Source organism: Notolepis coatsorum, assembly GCF_963971535.1.
Source record: "Notolepis coatsorum genome assembly, chromosome: 14".
Taxonomy (NCBI): domain Eukaryota; kingdom Metazoa; phylum Chordata; class Actinopteri; order Aulopiformes; family Paralepididae; genus Notolepis; species Notolepis coatsorum.
The window spans coordinates 62016180-62037263 of NC_140178.1; the positions used below are offsets into that span (position 1 = coordinate 62016180).

A 21084-nucleotide genomic window follows, 5' to 3' on the forward strand; every position below is an offset into this window, starting at 1 on the left:
TTTACAGATGTTGCCCTACCAGAGCTCTACCAGGCAGCGTTTGCGCACGTTGACAGCCTTATGAAAGAAGACGTGTCTTCAATCAGCTTTACGAGTGACATTTGGAGCTCTGATGTCAGCCCCATGTCAATGCTGAGTTTGACAGCTCAGTGGGTTGACGCAGAGTTCCAACTGCGTAAAGCTGTCCTGCATTGACAGGAGTTTTCAGGCTCCCACACCGCTGCAGCGCTGGCAACCGCGTTTGAGAATATGTTCGAAACGTGGAATATTCCAAGAGAAAAGATCCACGTCATACTGCGAGATAATGCCCGCAACATGATAAAATGCATGACAGACGCGGGACTACCACATTTGGGGTGTATGGCCCACACGCTTCAGCTGGCTGTCCACGATGGAGTGCTTTCACAGCGGAGCATAATTGACATCACAGCTACAGGGAGACGCATCGTGGGCCACTTCAAGCACTCTTGCCTGGCTTATTCTAGATTGCAGAGTGTGCAGAGACAACTCGGCCAGCCTATCAAAAGGTTGCAGCAGGATGTCAGCACCAGATGGAACAGCACATATTATATGTTACAAAGTCTCCTTGGGCAAAAATGGGCGCTGGGTGCTTATGCAGCGGACTTTGAACTACCCGCTATATTCACTGCCAACCAGTGGGGACTGATCGAAAACATGCTATCCATTCTGGCACCGTTTGAAGAGCTCACGAAGGAAATTAGTTAATCCTCCGCATCTGCCGCCGATGTCATACCTTCTGTGATGGCTTTAAAACGTTTCCTGGGCAGAGATGTCGCATCAGATCATGGCGTGAAGACGACAAAAGCCAAACTGCTGGAAGCTGTAACCCGCAGATTCGCAGACATCGAAACAGAGCCCCTCTACAGTTTGGCAACCATCATAGACCCAAGGTGAAATTAACAACATTTAGCCAGAATACATTTAGCAAAAATATAATTAACAAAATGTAATTATTAGCCTAACAAACATTATTTATTATTAACTATGACACAGTCTTATGCTGCATCGTATAAAAGAACGAACGCCATGCTAAATTAATGTGATGTTTTCTTTGTTTTAAATAAAAGATACAAGGACCGATTTTATTCTGACGAGCTCAAGGCACAGACACAGGGACTGCTTTTGCGTCTGCTGGCCTTACAGACAGGCCCCGACCCAGCACCCGGAGCCAGCGACACAGGCGAGCCAGCTGAGAAGGTGCCACGAGCAGGTTCCTTGTCGTCAATGTTTGGCGAAATTATGGCTGAAGAAACCCCGCAGCAGCAGGCCAACGACAATAGCGCGGCTGCGTCACAGCTGAATCTTTACCTGGCAGAGCCACCCATCTCTCGGAGTGCACAGCCACAGGCGTACTGGAAAGCAAACAGGGATCGCTTCCCTGCCCTCGCCACTGTGGCAAGAGCGTACCTCTCTGCGCCCTGCACAAGTGTGGATAGTGAGCGCTTGTTCAGCGCTGCATCCAACATCGTGGATGAACGCAGGAACAGAATTACATCCGAAAAGGCAGAGATGCTCCTCTTTATTAAAAATAATCTGCCAATGATGCTTAATAAATAACACGCCATAGGCATTTAGTCTATAGGCTATGGTCTCTTTCGGGCCTTGTTTTAGAAGCCTATAGCCCCCAGGCATATTGCCTTTTGCACTGTTTTAGCCTATTAACGCAAATTGTTTTTGCAGCCCGTTATATTTTATTATTTATTTGTAATTGTTGCAGCGTATTTAGGCTAAGGTCTCTTTCGGGCCTTGTTTTAGAAGCCTATAGCCCCCAGGCATATTGCCTTTTGCACTGTTTTAGCCTATTAACGCAAATTGTTTTTGCAGCCCGTTATATTTTATTATTTATTTGTAATTGTTGCAGCGTATTTAGGCTAAGGTCTCTTTCGGGCCTTGTTTTAGAAGCATATAGCCCCCAGGCATATTGCCCTTTGCACTGTTTTAGCCTATTAACGCAAATTATTTTTGCAGCCCGTTATATTGTTATATTTTATTATTTATTTGTAATTGTTGCAGCGTATTTAGGCTAAGGTCTCTTTCGGGCCTTGTTTTAGAAGCCTATAGCCCCCAGGCATATTGCCTTTTGCACTGTTTTAGCCTATTAACGCAAATTGTTTTTGCAGCCAGTTATATTATATTTATATATGTGTAATTGTTGCAGTTGCTTAATTTTTTTTTTATTATTATTATTATTATTATTATTATTATTATTATTATTATTATTATTATTATTATTATAACTTTCAGCCTGTTAATAAATATTATTTAGGCTATGCTAATTAAAAACAAATGTTCATCTAATTAAATTATCTGCGTATTATTTATTAATGCTTCAATTCATTCAGAAACGTTGCAGCAAACGATCCATATGTGCATTTGTTTACATAATGATAACGAAAATAACATAATATCATTGAGGGAGGAAAAAATGGAAACTTAGCCTAATGCTTCACCCTGTTAGTAAGTTGAACTCGCTCTGACTGGGGACGCTGAGGGCATGCTGAATTGACCAAAGCAGTATACACACAGACAGTGGAGCTGTTTGCAGATAGCGAGCATTTTGACTTGTTGCGTGGTTGCGATGTCTCGCAGATAATACAACTACAAGTACAAGTATAATTATATAATATATATATATTTTATAAAAAAATATATATATATTTTATATAATTTTTTTTTTTAATCAATCAAAAATGATCGGTATCGGATCGGTATCGGCCGATATGGCTCAAGACGATCGGTATCGGTGGCAAAAAACGTGATCGGGGCATCCCTAGCCGATACCCAAACCCAGGTATCGGTATCGGGACTGAAAAAGTCAGATCGGTGCATCCCTACTTACTACTACATGTCTCCTCCGATACATGTGGATTCCCCAACTGCTTCTTTTCACCAGACAGGGAGGAGTTTCACTGGGAGACTGACCAGTAGGAGTCGCTATTGCAGCGACCAGGACTCATACCCCACCAGCTTCCCACCTGTGAATAATGTCAATTGGTAATAATGTCACTACTATCACCGACATCTAAGAAGGGAGATCCCCCCTTGAACGGCCCTTCTAAGGTTTCTCCCCTCCACATTGCCTGTGGTGCTTTTTTCCTATTGCTAGGTTTTTAGTGAGTGTTTCCTTACCTTCACGTGGGGTATGTCTGAGAGTGTTGCATTGATTTAATTTATTTATTTTACATTTTATTATGGATTTCCTGGTGTTTTTATCTTTGTTCTTGATTTATTGTGATGTTTCGTCTTGACTTGTTTAAAGAAGACGTGTCCGGCCCATGGGGACATTAACGTGTGTTGTCGGGCCTTACAAATAAATTGTATTTGATTTAACAGTCATTACTAACAGCTAACACACCAAGCTAGCGTATTTTGGGGGGGAAAGCATTCATTCTGAATAATACATCACTGATGCTTGAAATGTGTGAACTTAGTGAAACAACATGGCAAACGTACCATGCTACCATGTAACATCTCCAGTCTCTTTCTTTGTCTTTCTTTTCTGTTCTCCCAGCTGTTAACAGACTGTTATGATACCTGGCTAGCGACCTGTACCCAGCATGCCGTTCAGTGGCGTAATAGTTAATAGAGTCCCCTCTCAATACACTACACCAGGGGTGGTGCATGCGGCTCTTTGCCCGTCAATGTGCGGCTCTTCCATCCATAAAAAAAAATTAAAAATATATATTTTTTTGTCACTCATTTCATAAGGACGTAGAATAAACATTTACATTTTTTTTAATGGTCCATTTGCATGTTCTTGGTATCTGAATCTAGGGACATATATGGATCAGTGTCAGAAATAGTGTGTCTGTTACTAGGCTTGAGTAAATTGTAATGAACCAAAGGAGAATATCAATTCTATTTAAAAAAAATTATATATATTTTTGACTGTGAATAACAATAAAATTGACCAGACCTGAAAAATCTAAGCAAATGAATAAAGAGAAGATGATTAAACAGAAGGTTTTGTAGATACAGTACTGAATTCTGCCATCTTTTTTATAATGTACATTTCTCCACCATTATTCATCGTATTGCAACACCGTTTTTTGGAAGACGTTCACAGAAAGGTAGAGAAACTAACTGCGTTCTGTTTTATGGCAATAACATTCAGGTTTGTGGGAGATAATCCCAAAAAATAAGAGAAATAAAAAATTAAATCCAGAAGTCAGATGATGGACAGGGGCTGGTGTGAGCTGGGTAGGGTAGTTTTTCGAAATTCGAAAGCCCTGAGTCTCTTCCTTCAAAAGACTACACTCACTTTTGGCTGTGCCACTTCCTCCTGTCAATATGCGCCGGTTCCCGACTCAATGCCCTGAGATTTCTATAATCGTATATTTCACTAATAACAGTTAAAATAATTGGTAAACAAACGTAATGCTGAAAATATACACTTTTACTGTATATCTCGGGCTTAAGAGGTTAACCCTGTGAGGCCCAAATTAAAAAGACATTAGCAACCTCAGAGGCCAGAGGGTGGGACATAAACACATTTACTATCAAATAGCATTGTGAGGCCAATTGACTATACATGTGCTTAATTTTTTTTAAATAAACATTCTTTTTTTAAATGGCTAAAAGTAGGGATGTCCGATATTATCGGCCTACCGATATTATCGTCCGATATTGGCATTAAAATGTGATATCGGAAAATATCTGTATCGATTTTCACAACAACAACAAAAAATTCAACATTTTACATTTTATTTAACCTTTATTTAACCAGGCAAGCAAGTAAGAACAGATTCTGATTTTATTTATTGTCAAAAGTATGCATAATGTTGTGTTAATTCCACAACGAGATATGTAATGTTAATTACCTGAAATTATTCCGTTTTTGGGGGGGGGGGAACCCTGCATATATCGGTATCTGTAACTGAGGGGTACAATTCCCTGACTGTATTGTTAGATATGATATTTAATACCACTACCTCTTGTACTTTAACTTCTGGCCATCCAGTACATGATATAAGTATGATGAACACTTTCCCACCTGATGAAACGAATCCACACAAATGTACCAAATCGAAGGTTTAATATAGCAAAAGGTATATACAACGGTCACTTAATTACATTTATGATTTGAAATATGAAATATGCACTTTTATGGCAAATGAGTATTCGTAGGTAAATCAACATTGAATGTCCAATCTCTGGTTACGCAGGGAGTAAGTATACAACCTGGAATATTTAGGAAACGATAGCGATGGTACTTAAATGATTATAGCTGGATACACTAAGGGGGGGGGGGGGGTCCCGCTGGTTGTAAGACAGTAGGAGGGGGGGGTTAGAGAAGCCGCTGGCGGTATCCCATCTGGCCGACGGTGTCTTGGGAGAATTCAAAGTCTTGAACACGGTGCCCACAGAACCTCGGTCCGCAGACGAATACAGCTGGACCCTCTGTGGACGGTAGCTGCCGGTCCACAACGGAGAGACGTGAGGCGACCTCACTGGTGTAGAGCGCCGTCTCACCTGGAGTCCTCTCCGGGGGGTAGTTCCAACACTCCGCAGTGTTGGCCTTTATCCATGGAATAATCAAAGCACCCAAAGCATAATCCAAGCCGTGGAAGGCTCGCCGTCGTCCGGGTAGAGTAATCCAATATACAGGTCCGGTCGCCCTGGCCCGGAGCTCCTCGGATGCAAGCACCACTAGGGGTCTGCCCAGCCTGGTTAAGCGTCCAGATAACGTCAGGAACGATGGGGGGTACTGATAACTGTAGAACTCTAACCGAACGATGCACCATACATAAATAGACTATTATTAGCTTAATAGAATACGTCCAACTCGACGGTATAGTGCCAAACTATGACTATTCAACTATTAATCTACACGATATCTCAATGCCTATTCTGGGGCCAAGTAGGCCTTACTACACCACACGTGCGTCGTGGGGAGGCTTCGCGTCTGTCACTCTGTTGGAGGGTAAAGAACTGGACTAAAAGGAAGTTCTACTTTACTTGCGCCATATATATATGCGCTATGAACAAATAGTACCATTCGTATTTCGCCCGACATATTCCTGCGCGGAACCGGGGCTTGCCACGACATGTTGGGCGGCACGATTGAACTTGGACCTAGGGGTATGGCAACCTGGCGCCAGGTTCTCGTCCAATGGTAGAATGAAACTATTATGGGCTGTTTAGTAGACTAAAGGGATATTCAGTGCATATTGTACAAGGAATATACAGGGGATATCAAACGATATACAAATACAATTAAATATATATATAAATAAATATATATATTCGGTTTAATCTGATCCTTCACAACAGTATCGGTTGATATCGGTATCGGAAATTAAGAGTTGGACAATATCGGTATATCGGTATCGGTAAAAAAGCCAATATCGAACATCCCTAGCTAAAAGTGATTTTGTAATTTTGCAACCGTGGGTCTCACAGGGTACTTTTAACCGTGTGAGGCCCAAATAAAAAAGACATTAAGGCCAGAGGGTGAGACCCATTGTGACGTACCTGGGTACGTGGGTTGGTCATTACCATTATTACTGTATTTATGACACCTTCTGAACATCAGGTTAGTATATTTAATGTGTTGTGTTTTGTATGTGATGTGTGTGTGTGAACATGAGAGCTAATGCTGTCTCTTTTCTCTCCCCGTCAGGTGCTGCCCGTCCCTACACTGAAGAGTGCTGATTGCCTAATGAATGACAGCTGATGGCAATCACCTCGAGAGGGATGGGTAGCCAAATACCTGACAGCACACACACGTCTGGGCGCCTCATTCTGTCAATTGCCAGTGACCAGAGTAGAGTGAGGTTGCCATTGTTTGCCACTGTGGTGGAATTGATACTGTGCTTATCTACTGCTTCGGGTGGACTAAAGTACTGGTATATGTATATAGATATTGTTGGCCTCTGCGCCACTCCTCCATTTAGTAAGTATTCTCTTGTTGGCTTTAGGCCTAATCCCACTGAGTGTGGAATTGTACCTTTGGTACCTTTGCTGGGGGTTTTCCCAGTACCAAACTCTGGCTGGTTGGTGAGTGTCTGTGGGCGCTTATCTAGTTTACTTTGTATTATACTTACCTTGTGTGTTCTCCCTTTGTCCCTCTCCCTGTTTGTTGGTTGTTTGTGGGTTGTTTTTTCCTTTTGCTGCCTATTTAAATATCAGTGGAGGTTTAAATCCCTACCCGGCATAATAAATATAATTTACTATTTTTGGAACAACGTCTTGTGTTTATTATTACCTACCTGCCCGGGACTGTTTTGAAAGCATTTACTGAGAGAGGCTGCTTTTGCTCATGTGTAGCCAGCTCCAGTTATTATTCTGTGTGGTCCTTAGACCTTTGTACATGACACCCATAAACACATGAAGGGTGCCATGACTGAAAAAAAAGTTGAGAAACGCTGGTATATGGTGTGGCTCTTTGTGGTACCACAGTAATTTTTGTGGCTCTTAAGTCTCTGACTGGTTGGCCACCCCTGCACTACACATTGTAGGTGCCGGTAAAAACATGGGAAAATATATTCTTTAAACGAACTGGCTTTTTTTTATTTATAATTTACTAGGGATGCTCGATATTGGCTTTTTTACCGATACCGATATACCGATATTGTCCAACTCTTAATTTCCGATACCGATATCAACCGATATCGATATATGCAGGGTTTCCCCCCCCAAAAAACTGAATAATTTCAGGTAATTAACATTACATATGTCTTGTTGTGGAATTAACATAACATTATGCATACTTTTGACAATAAATAAAATCTGAATTTGTTCTTACTTGCTTGCGTGGGTAAATAAAGGTTATAGAAATGTAAAAAAATATTTTCCGATATCACATTTTAATGCCAATATCGGTAGGCCGATAATATCGGACATCCCTATAATTTACAGAATATTTGAAAATCGGTGCCCATCCCTACTGCCTTTTCACACATGAAAGAATGGTAGATTTCTCTAATGGAGAAACACAACCCGCTTTGTCCTTTGACCCAAAACTAAGAGTTACTTAACCACTTAAGCATCGGACAGGCCGACGGCGGGCTGTCACGCACGCTCGCACGTCGCTGCACTTTGCCCTCGTATGCCGGCTCCGGGATGCGTTTACGCCGATCAACCAATACATTGTTGGAAAGTTGAATTTGCCGCTTTTCGATCGTCACCCCACTCAACCTATTGCGTGCTTCCAGTCTCGAGTTACAAGACGAAACATCCGACGAGGATCATTTGACAAGCCATTCGGACAAGTGACCACGTCCGGTTTGGTCGGGTCCTGAACGGTGGCGAAAATTATTGACCAGCTTTGTGGCCAATGAAATTCTGTAGGCCAACGATATCCGATGCGGGGGCTGATCGCAAAGAGAAAGGGGTAGACGAATTACAAAAACCTTTGTAAAACACTAATCTTTCATGGGATTGTTATAAACTTTGGACCTGTACTAGATAAGACTTCAGGCTATGGAACCGTTATGTTTTCCAGCTCCTACCTCTTAGCTGGAACTTAAAAACAGGCATCTGGCAACAGGTTTAAAAAAAAAAAAAAGTACACAACTTTTACTTCAGTGTGTTCAAACCTCTTTAACTCTATTTCATTAGAACTCAGTGATTCGTCTTTGTTGTGGAAGAAAGATCAGAAATCAGAATGTTCCCTTTCAAAGGAGACCAGACTCATACATGTGCTATAAGTATAAAGTATAATAAAGCAGTGTTTCCCTTATATGCATTCAGCAAGATAAAATGTACCAAAATCAAGAAAGAAATAAGCAAAATTATCTGTGGAATAAGATTTGCAGTGTACAAATATGCAGCTACCAGAGCACTTCTAGTGTCAGCAGACACACCAAAAACATCCTAGCAAATTCACACGCACATGAATCCATGAAATAATCTCAAACAATTCTAAGGTAGTTTTAAGTTATTTCTCCGGCAGCGTGCGCTAATATGGATTCCGGCGGCACTTGCGCACGCACAAATATGGATTCCGGCAGAGTGCGCGCAGCACAGCACCGCTGTTGAATTTGTTTTTCAGGGGAAACACTGTAAAGCGCAATTACTTTGGGTACATGCATTAGTCAGGCGTGTTGTGCAAAACTAGCCCCAATTTTGCCAGATGCATATGTGGTTGAGTTTTTAATGTAGAAGTTAGCGATTTTAAAATGTTTGGTGGTCAGGGGCGGCGCAGCGGACTAAGCTCTCGTCACCAACGCGAAAGACACTGGTATCGAATTCGGCTGTCAGCGTTGCCTCTGGCTTGGCCGGCCGTCATACTGGCTCAATTGGCAGAGTCAGCGGGAGGGAAGCCAGTGGGTGGTAATCTGGTCGTTGTAAACAGTGACTCCTACAGGTCGGTCAGGGCGCCTGCACAGCGAGGAGGAAGCATCTGATAGACTTCAGGGCTCCCTAGACCGACCAGTGGGGGGCACATTGGAGCAACGACCAGGAAGGGGAGGGGGGAATTGGCATAACGACTAAATTGGGATGGGAGAAAAACAGGAGGAGAAAAAGTGGATAAAAAAAATAAAATGTTTGGTCGTCATCTAGCGGCTGAATGTTATCATACAGTGCCGTACAAAAACGGAAGAAAACTGGGCAGGAGCCGCGGCACCGCTCACCTCCCTCGTCGAGTGAGTCTGTGGCGGCGAATGCATCGCTGTTCGGTGGCGGTGGGGAGACGGAGCAGTCCGAGGGCACCACGTCATACAGGGCTGCTGGGCCGAGGGCTCTGGGGGCGCTGTGCTTCACAACGTCCTGGCTAGCTGACACACCGTCAACTCTGGGGGAACACGGGACAGGCAAACAGTCATCTCACTGGATGTCATGCAACGGTAACATCAGTGTGTAACACGTGTGAATATAAAGCAGAGCTAAAAAGGAGGTTAGTATTGACATTAGTATTCCCACGGTCACATTCCTGGACTGAACACGCTCTCTAATGTTAACACATTGGACGCCAACAACGTGATAATTCGTTATTGCCCGCCATGCGTTGAACGCCAACAACGAATAAACACGTTGTTGGGATCAATATTTAATTTTTTCGCCATGGCATTCATAATTCATCCAGCCTCCCTCCGAGACTGCAGCTGCACCCTGTCTGATATTGCAACGCCTCAATACCGCCGCCTGGTGGATGATCGGGCGAGTTACACTCCACACCAAACCGGAAGTGGCGCTGGTGTATCGAGGAAATCCCTCCGGCAGTAATATCTTGTTACGTGGATCCAGACACGCATCGGATCGCTTTCGAAACGCAATAATCAATATGATTTCAGTAGTGATGCACGATATATCGGCCACCGATATAATATCGGCCGATATGGCTGTTTTTTTACACATCGGTATCGGTCCGATATCAAGATAGGGCCGAAGTGGGCCGATATTAAAAAAAGAAATCGTATTTTTTTTTTTTTTTAATATCAGTCCTTTCTGAAAATAAGTTACAAAAGTAAAAAGAAATGCATTTTGGAAAATAGCTCTTTATTTGATTATCATAAAAAAGTGTTTTCTATACAAAGATATCGACATCGGCAGGGACCGAAACTAAAGCCTGCCGCCCGCCAGGGGCGGGCAGTTTTTACCTTTGGCGCTTGACACTTAGAGGGCTGCCCGCCGTGTGGCGTGTAGACGTGTAGTTCATAACGATACTCTTGTGCGAGTACAGATTATAGCCGCTCTCGTCTTTTTTTTCTCCGCCGCGAGATCGTTAAAAAACTACAAGTCCCACATTGCACTCAAGTCAACGGTCCAATCACAGTAGAGTGACGTGACTGGTTTCATGAGAAAGAAAGCAAATGACCAATCGGAAGCTCTCATTTGGCTTGTTTACTTCCTTAAACGCCACCATTGCGATATGCGGGCAGTCTGCTCTAGTCTATATCGGACCTCCATGAGCTACCGTTACTGTTTAAACAATGACCCAGTCAACTATTCACTTTTAGTTTAATACATGACGAGGCATTGTCTAACGGTATCTAGCTGGCTAGCTACTGATAGCTGCTGATATCAACAAATGCTCCAGCAATAGTCGACTCGAGTGCATAATACCTCCGTTCCCTCGTTAGCTAGCTTAGCTAGCTCACGTTAGATCCATCTGTCCCAGTAAACTAAATTGTCTTAACGTTATCTACCGGGCTAGCAGTAGCTACAGATAGCTCCTGATATCAATGTCTTATAACATTGATTGAATGCGTATTCTAGCTGAGGGCATGTTGAATGTGATTTGACAATAGAACCGTAACGTTATAAATAGGGTCCAGCTGCATCGCCGGAGAATCCTTGCATGCTGAATGTAGGGTCTAGCTGAATATAGGGTCTAGCTGCAGGGCCGGAGAATCCTTGCTGGAGCTGGAGGCTACTCAAGTATACACACAGACAGTGGAGCTGTTTGCAGATAGCAAGCATTTTGACTTATTGCGTGGTGGCGATGTCTCGCAGATAATACAACTACAAGTATGATTATATAATATATATTTTATTTAAAAAAAATTATATAAAATATATATATATATTTTTTTAATAAAAGAAAATTTGGCAGGTAAGAAATATGCTTGGCGGGTAGACTCTTCCCATATACCCGCCACTGGCCGGTGAGTCAAAAAGTTAATTTCGCTCCCTGGACATCGGTAAATATCGGTATCGGCCAGAACAGCAATATTAATATCGGTTATCGTATCGGCCACAATTTTCACATCGGTTCATCACTAGATTTCAGCGTTTATTGCGTCATACAAACGGGAAATGGATCTAGCAGATTGACGTCAAATAATTGGAATATTTTTCCTCCGGTCTCATCGGCAAACGGTAATAGGAATATAACATTATTTTCAGCCCGATTGTTTATTCATTTCACGGCAATCCATCTGCTCAACATATCAACCCATACTAAATAAAGCCGTTACTGACGATCAAGGAATTATAAACTACCCCCCCCCCTTTCCTTCACGCATGATGAAGCATAATGTATACCGATCATATACATTTGAATTTTTTTAATATAGCGTGTATAGGAAAGAAATACCAATCGATAATCTATCATATGCTTCAGGGCAACAACGTATGAATGAAAAAATATAACGTTCCCACATCCGGAACGATAGATGACCGATGTTGAATGGGCCATAGTAATGTCAATATAGCTATAATATTTAAAAAGTTATAGCCCTGCAAAGAAGGTAAACATCTCCATAGGGTTACAGCGCTGGCAGACTGGGCATAAGGATGGGCATACTGCGTGGCAATCAAAGTGTTAACGATGTACATAACTTAACTTGGATCATATGTGTGTATTTCACGTTATAAATGGATTAATAGTCCGTATTAAGTAATGTTGTGATTCTTTTTCAAATGTAGCCAAGAGTAAAGACCCTAACCCTATCAAAACAGCAGTCAAAGTGTATATTTTCAGCACGTTTGTTTACCAATGATTTTAAGTGTTATTAGCTGGGCGGCCGGGTAGCGCAGCGGACTAAGCATCTGTCTACCACCGCAGAGACACTGGTATCGAATCCAGCTGTCAGCGGTGCCTCCGGCTTGGCCGGTCGTCATACTGACACAATTGACAGTGTCAGCGGGAGGGAAGCCGGTGGGTGGTAATCTGGTCGTTGTAAACAGCGACTCCAACAGGTCGGTCAGGGCGCCTGCACAGCGATCTGGGTGAGGTAGTGTGCCCTCCCACACGTTACACTCACCCAATGAGTCCTCGCTGCCAGGTGAAAAGAGGCTGCTGGCTGTCTCCTATGTATCGGAGGGCCCTTTTCATTCTTGCATGAGGAAGGATAATAACGATAATCTAGCATTGATTTCAGGATGATTAGATAATCAGGCGAAAAATGACAACGTGTTTAGTGGATTCCACTAAAACGCTATTATCGCATCTTTTCCTGGGATTACTAAGAATCACCAAAACTATACTCATATTCAAAACGGTATAAAACGGAAATGTACGGATGAAAAAAAGTTAAAAACAATCTGTTTTGTGCATGTTGAAAATTCCCTTCGAGGTGATGATTTTAGGAAACGCAGAAACAGGCAGGATTCACAACATCACAATTGCCTTGTTGTCGCTAGACGACAAAACGTCCCAACCAAGAAAACCACGGCACGGAATTAAAAGGTTTCTGCGTTTTGATGTGTAAGCCTACTACTGATTAAGAAACGTGATTCGTCAGTGGATGACAGACTTTCATCTATATAACAGAGGGGAATGGCAAGATGAGAGGCTGCGTGAGCGTTTTGAACGTTGTCACTTTAGGACTGGCAGCTTTATAAGGAATACAAGCAGATACAAACAGCATAACGGTAAACATTATTCCCATCGATTATATCTGGGCAAAAACATGCCTGTGAGATAGAATGAGAAGCATTTACATTTAGCTGACGCTTTTATCCAAAGCGACTTACAAGTTCTGTACGACAGAGTTGTACCCTTACAACTCTATCAGCTGAGTAACAATATTCATCAAAGTGTTGCGTGTTACAGTGTAGGTTAGTTTATTAGGACAAGTGCATGACAGTAAGGTTAGTTAGGGTTAGATTTTTTTTCTTCTCAAGGCAACATCTGTTACGTGCAAAAATGGCTGTGCCGTCCACAAACAGATCAGTGCACCGGGTTCCCCATCAATCCAACAAATACAAAGTATTGGAATGATTTCATTGTGTTGTTTTTGTATTAAAGAATAGTGTAGTCACTGCAGTTGATGCAGATATCTAAAAGGAAACCGTGTTGAAAGCCTGGTGCTTCTACTGCTAGAGCTTGCTCACTGCACCCTTGTGACTTTATTTATATATACACCCATACTCATCGTACACATTCACCCTATAAAATAAATACAACATAATATCCCAAATATGCAAATGAACCATTATGAATATTCAGTTAATTTAAAATAAGCACACCCCTATGAGTAACCACAGTGTGCCCGTTGTAGCACATGGTAACAGTCCGCAGCACTGTGGGGAAAATAACACAATGTGGACAATGAAGCCAAAAAACGTAATTTCAAACTATTGGGACTTGTGATATGTTGGAACTCGTTGTGATATAGGCCTAGGTTACAGCATGTCCGAGTTCCGAATACGGTCCATTAACACTTTGAGTGCCAGCAGGGGGCGCCAAAAATAGTGCTTGAGTGCCAGCACTGTAGTCAATGGGAGGGCGAGCACATTTGCGAACGCATAAACTATATTGTGACGTACGTGGGTTGGTCATTATCATTATTACTGTATTTGGAAGACCATGTGAACATCAGATTAGTATCGTTTGTATGTGTGTGTGAACATGAGAGCTAATGATATCTCTTCTTCTCTTCCTGTCAGGTGCTGCCCGTCCCTATACTGAAGGGTGCTGATTGCCTAATGAGGGACAGCTGATGGCAATCACATCAAGAGGGACGGGTGCACAAGTAGCTGACAGCACACACACGTCGGGGCGCCTCATTGTGTCACTTGCTGGTGATCACGGTGTCGGAGGTTGCCTGTGGTTGCCACTGTGGTGGAACTGTGTTTCATTTGCCCTTGTTGTATTGTATTTGGCCTCGTCTCCATAACTGTATGAGACTGTGTGTTCGTCCTGTTCACACTGGTAGGTATCTGTGCTAGCGTTGCTACCAGGTAACATATAGAGATATATATATAGATTGGCCTCTGTGTTAACTGACACATTCATGGGGGAGCATGTCTATATTATTGGCCTTATCATTTAATCCCTAGTGTCTGTTTGTCCATTTATATCTACCTTGTTTGTTCTCCCCTTACCTTTTTCCCTTTGTGTGATCTAGGGTTGAAATCCCCACTAATAACATCCCCTTTTCCCCCTTGGGGAACAGGCCGTGGGTTGGAAGCCCCACACCTAATAAATACAATTTACCATTTGAAAACGTCTTTGTTTACTATCTGCCTACCCGGGACTGTTTTGAAAAGCATTTTCTACTGAGGGGGTTGTTTCTGCTCATGTACCACCTGCCCAGTTACTATCCTGTATGGTCGTTAGACCTCTGTACATGACATATATCTTAAATTATGGCTATGTGTCTAATATGCCCGTCGCTTATCAATGACATGTTTGAAGTCAACATTGTCGAAACGGATATTTTTCTCTTTTAAAATCGGTACATTTCCGTTTTATACCATTTTGAAAAACGCTCGTTTTTTTAAACTTCCAAAACAAATTATTCTGCAGGAATCGCGCTTTTTTTTAAAAACTTTGGCCATTTCCCTGGCTCTTTTATACGTTTATCGCATTTATACTTGGTCAAGTTCGACCGACAGAAGCAGGCTGAAAGGGTTCAGATGGGGGGGAAGACACTCTGGGAAAGGCACGGCTGCAGTCCGGGATTCGAACTCGCTCAGCCCCAGATCCGTGACGAGCACGGTTGTCCACGGCGCTGAAATAGCACTTGCGGTACGTGGTGAGCTACTGGAGCTCCCCAGGAATCGCGCTTTAGATGAATACACAAAACACGGTCATTTTTCAGCCTATTTATGAATCGTTTTCAAATAAACGCTAGATTATCGATAGTATATGTGTACTTATGCACGCTAGAGAAGCGGGCTGAAAAATCGATTATCTTATTTCCTGATCAGCACACACACACTCACAGCCACACACACACGGTACACGCTGAGATAGGTGAAAAAAAACTCCGATTATCCAAGACTGGTAAAATAGATTCCTTACCTCAGATCAGATGTTCTCCAAAAAGATTATTCCAATTCCTGATCGCCATTCCAAATATCGATCGTGTTTATTGATCCAACGCTGGTTACTGGAAAGTGGAAACACATTCCACGCTGTTCTGCGGCTCGGCAATGAATGGGATCGTCTCCGGTTACATGCCTGACAAGTAAAATGTGGATTCCGGACTCTTTTTTTCCCATCCATTTCATTCAGTCCAATCCAATGGGTGCAATACCATCCGTAGAGACGATGGGGGGGTGGTATTTTCCCTGTTCGAGCTCAAATAGATCCCCACTGGTAACGTGAGGCTAGATTAGGGCTGGGCGATAAAACGATAACGATAATCATCGCGATAAATTATTTCCTCGAAATAAACATGAAACGTGGTCGCAAAGTTTAGATATATCGATTTTCCAAGCTTGGATATCATTGATCCAGTGGCGGTAGGCTGCCCCATGGTGGAATATAATAATCTATGCACTGGGTGTCTTTACCTATGGTCTTTACTGCATAGAAGAAGGTGCGCGGACTGATGACAACATCAACTCGAGACAAGACATTCAGTTTTGGTGGTTTGAAAATAATCACGCGGCATAATCACAAGGAAGAAACATTCATTCAGACTGTGTTGGATATAACTAAATTGATTTATATGGATTATGGACTTGGACACATTCATGGAGAATTCAAGCCGGGCCCACAACGCTTCTCTAAGGGTTGGCTCGCTCGACACGCAACGGCTCCAACTCGTCTTGTAGTGACGGCTTCGTTCTACTGCAGCAAAACATGTGTTAACACTTTGAGCGCCACGCCGGGTTTTCCTTTTTACCGGCTGAATGCCACCATCGGCGCCAATGTTAACGTTAATATCGCCTAATCTATGTTTTAAATTATGGCTATGTGTCTAATCTGCCCATCGCATTATCAAAGACTATTTTCCAGTCAGTGCTGTCAAGGCAGATTGTTTTTTTATCGCGTCGTTTCCGTTTCAGAGCATTTAGAAAAGCACCCGTTTTCAGATAAAAAACAGGCTACAGCCCATTGTGGAGCATTCTATGAAAATCGTCTTTTACTGGAATATTCCACAACGTTGATATTCGTCTGCCTTTTTATGAATCGTTTTCAAATAAACGCTAGATGATCAATATTATACGTGACCGCAAGCACATTCGAGCCGCGCACGGATAATCGCCCCGTTGATTTCCTCGCGGACTTTTACAGTGAAACCGAAAGAAGACATTTCACAAAACAGCTTATAACTTCATCAAACTTACTCTGATTATCCTAACACTGATAACATAGAGTCCTTACCTGACATCAGATGGTATCCAACTGGTATATTCCAATTCCTGATCACCATTCAAAAAAATCGATACGTGTATGGATCCAACGCGATACAGTAGAACTCCATGATCCGCTGGGATCTGAGGATCCAGAATGAATAACCCCGGCTGGATCAGTGGACTGGAAAATGTGGAGTACCGGATTTTTTTCCCCATTCATTTTCATTGAGTCCATTCCAAAATCACTTATGTCATCTGGGAGACGACAGGGGGCGCTTTTTTCCACAATGATCGCCGGCGCCGCTCGGCTATACTCGGGTAGGCTCGGGTGATGCAATATGATTTCAGATTGCTAAAAAAAAAATAATAATAATAATTCCGAGAAATCTCGTGAGTGGCTTTCAACCACCTATAAATAAACCCGAGATATCTCGTGAGTGGCACGGAAAGTGTTAATAGCCCATCGCGCCGGGCATACGAAGTTAATTAAACTTGACAGAAATGTATAGACGATAATTATCGATATCGAGTTATATGAAAATTATTTTATCACGATAACGTTTTTGGCCATATCGCCCAGCCCTAGGCTAGATTGATGAAAAATGAATGGAAATCGATAAAAAAAATAACGATTAAATAACAAGATTTCTCGTTCTTGGCACTCAACACATGGCATGAACTAACGAGATTTCTCGTGGCTGGCACTCAAAGTGTTAACACTTTGACTGCCATGAAACGTGTTTAGACGTCATTGCTGGCCATGCTCAAGTTGCCGGAGGACGCTGTACAGCGTCCTTATATCAATATTTCAAAAATCTGCGATCGGATTCATATGTCCCCTCCGCTGGCCTGAGATCCACCAGCAGGACCCACTGAGCTCTCTGGCGGTTCAGGAGCGCCATCTGGTGGCCGATCGGCGCAATCGCTTAACAGGATGTGCCATAGAGGTTGTGCTAGACGTCCGTAGTACTTCCGGGCACTCGCTATAGGTCCCGGGACTCTGGCTTGTCACGCTACACAGTGATCGATTGCCAATAACTCAATAAACAACATGATTTGGACGTATATACCATTATACAAGCTGGAGATGGACCGGGTAAATTTACATCCCATAATGATAAGACTTCTACTCTACGATGATCGCCCAACGGCGCGCGGAGACTGGGGTGAGTTTCAGCGTGTAACGTTACCGTCTTCGATACTAACTGCTATTATCAACATTTGACCCACATTAGATGATTGGTATAACGCTGCCCACGGAATTATAAACGCCCCCTAGCCCATCCGGTCAACATTAGATGACGTGTAGTAACTTCTAGAAGTACGTCTAGTTGGAATTTTTTATATCGCGCCGATTGCCATAAAACTGTATTGCATCATCAATATAATGCATTTGGGGCTATCACGTTCTGGAGAAAGCTGCAGAAAGAGATGAAAACATACTTATACATTAGACCACTTTACTATGAATATGTGAATGAAAAAGTTTAACGTTGCTACACAATGAACAATACATATAGGACTTTGAATGGGCCCTAATAATGGCAATGTAGCAATAGAATTTAAAAAGTTATAGCCATGCAAAGAAGGGGTACTTCTCCATAGACAAATAGAGCCGGCAACCTATGGTATATCATGAATTTAACCCAAGGCAACCAAAGTGTAAGAGTCTGACTGCTAAATTCCAATATAGATATATTGGCCAATATTCACACAAGTTCTAGCAGATTCGTCAAATTTAAATATCAATGACATGGGGCGACAGTGGCTCGGGAGGTAGAGCAGTCGTCTGGCAATCCGGAGGTTCCCGGTTCGATTCCCACTCCTCCCGGGCAGCCTGTCGATGTGTCCTTGAGCAAGACACTTAACCCCTAATTGCTCCCGATGAGCAGGTTGGCACCTTGCATGGTTGCCTCTGCCGTCGGTGTGTGAATGTGTGAGTGAATGGGTAAAATATGAGTAACAAATTGTAAAGCGCTTTGGATAAAAGCGCTATATAAAAAAGCAGCCATTTGCCATTTGCCATTTACCAATGAGTCGATACATTTTACAGCCGAACAAACTTTATTGTGCGTGTATGTGCATATATATATCAGTCTATATATTATATAATATATATATTTTTTTTAAGTTAGCCATTTGTGCTGCATGAAAAAAACTGCATGGTTTTGGTCTAAATCTGCATGGGACTAGTATAAATTGTGCATGGCTGTAAAGAAGAGTTGTGTGGTGGTCCCAATGAGCCCATTCTCATCACATATCTTGAGGTGAGAGGTCAGGTTACCCCTTTCCCCCCACCAAAATGTACCTATCTCAAGCTCCACCCTCTTAACTTGACAGAGGAACACACAAGCCCGGAACATCAACTATTGTCATTGGCTTGGTAATGACCATGCGCCTGAGATATGGATTCAACCAGAACTTAGAACAAGCATGGATAGAATAAGCATAGAATAGATGGACACCAGGGCACTGGCTAAGCCCCTCCCCTGCCCGAGGGACATGGTCGTTTGTGAAATTAGCCAGTAATAGCCTACCACAGATCTCATTATATAGATGTGTATAGACGCCCCAAGCACGGCTTTTACTATGAAAATCGTGACCGGACATGATTTTGGTACTGCGGATAACTTGACAGTGGAGGCAAAAAGGGTGGTGCCTCTCGTCTCGTAGCTAGCTGGTTTGCTAAAAGCTAACAGGTCGAGGTGACTAAATTGCAAGCTAACCAGCGACAAAGCATAAGCGTCGTGCACTGATGACAACCACGTGTCGCGTTTGAACGTGTGTTGTCTTGTATAAATAATTCAGCACAAAATACTTCTGAATGCTAATAATGACAACATTGCTAGCCGTCGCCTAGCTAATGTGTGTCTTGTAACGTTAGCTACGCTACTATGTCAAACAGACCCGAGCATAGTAGCAGTGATATTGCAGTTAAATACCCTCCATACTTTTCTAACGGCGTTTCTAACAATAATGCAACTGGCTTGAACGGCTATGCTGAATATACGATACTGGCTAGATAAGTATCGCCTAAAAGCGCGCGACATCTTCGCACACAGCAAGTTAGCTAGCTGGGGCTAACAAGCTAATGCACAACTTCACTTCACCTATCCACCAAAACACGAGGAATACGCCTATGTTCGCTAGTTAGCCCATGTGTGTGCAGGTGCACGTTAACGATCAACAAACCATGCCGTTGTTTAGCCTGACTTTAACAGTAATGCTGGCTTTGATGAACATAATTACACCTGACGTTAGCTCATGCTATGATAGTAAGAACACTAGAAGTCCTTCCATCCACATGCGGCCACAGTTGCCCAAATGCCGCTGGCTAAAGAAATCAGCTGAGGTTTTAGGCCCCGACGAATCCCCGGTCTGTTTTAAACCGTCTCACCCGCGGCGTTGATACCAACCTGGGCTGCCAATCATTCCAGTTTCGCTGCAGTTTGTGGGCGCTGCTAAGCCGATAGCCAGTGGCTTTACGGCTCATTACCTTTGCGAGAACAGCATGACCCGCTCTCAACGGGAATAGTATCCGTTTACAAGCTTATTCTCCCCCACTATGTGTTTATTTTACGTCCATGAATCAGTTAGCATGCCACTGCTAATGTTTTGTATAGGGTCGGCCTTCTTTCTTTTTTCTCATGCACTCCCACTCCTTCTTCGATTCTTATGGAAGCCGCAGATGCTCCCATTTGACTTCATGGTAGCGCCCTCTGTCGGATCTTGAACGTTAACAAGCAAAACTTTGCAATGCAACAGGTTTGATCATAGATATATATAGAACACTAGATAGCTTACCCGCGCTGCCGGCCAATGGAGAGCGATGTCGTCGTAGGGCCGCCATCTTGCTCGAGTCAGCCTTGAGTGAGGGTGAGTGATCTGCACAGACAAAAATACTCATAACTCGCTGAAATATTGACGGATTTACAAACGGGTTGGTTTGCTATAAACATCAAAGATGTAGTTATGATACTGCATACTTATCATTTTTCTTTCTTTTTTTTAAGGTTTTTCTTTTTTTACAAACCGCTTGAATCATAGCCACGTTAATAATGCTTGTAATAAACCAAACCGTTTGTAAATCCGTCAATATTTCAGCGAGTTATGAGTATTTTTGTCTGTGCAGGCTGCAGC

General features: G+C 42.7%; 1 protein-coding gene across 2 annotated transcripts in view; it reads right to left on the bottom strand.

The window, feature by feature from the left end:
• Window positions 1–20505, bottom strand: part of smg1 (SMG1 nonsense mediated mRNA decay associated PI3K related kinase) — a 474356-nt gene extending 453851 nt beyond the window's left edge. Inside the window, exons 1-2 of one of the 2 annotated variants that reach the window (XM_084329910.1) lie at window positions 20441–20505; window positions 9600–9760 (exon numbers count right to left, since the gene is read on the bottom strand). In XM_084329910.1, the coding sequence (XP_084186036.1) occupies window positions 9600–9760; window positions 20441–20457 (178 nt within the window). In that variant the 5' untranslated portion in view covers window positions 20458–20505. Of the gene's footprint in view, window positions 1–9599; window positions 9761–20360 lie in introns of both variants that reach the window. The other variant, XM_084329909.1, reaches the window with a different exon arrangement.
• Between the last annotated feature and the right edge of the window lie 579 nt (window positions 20506–21084).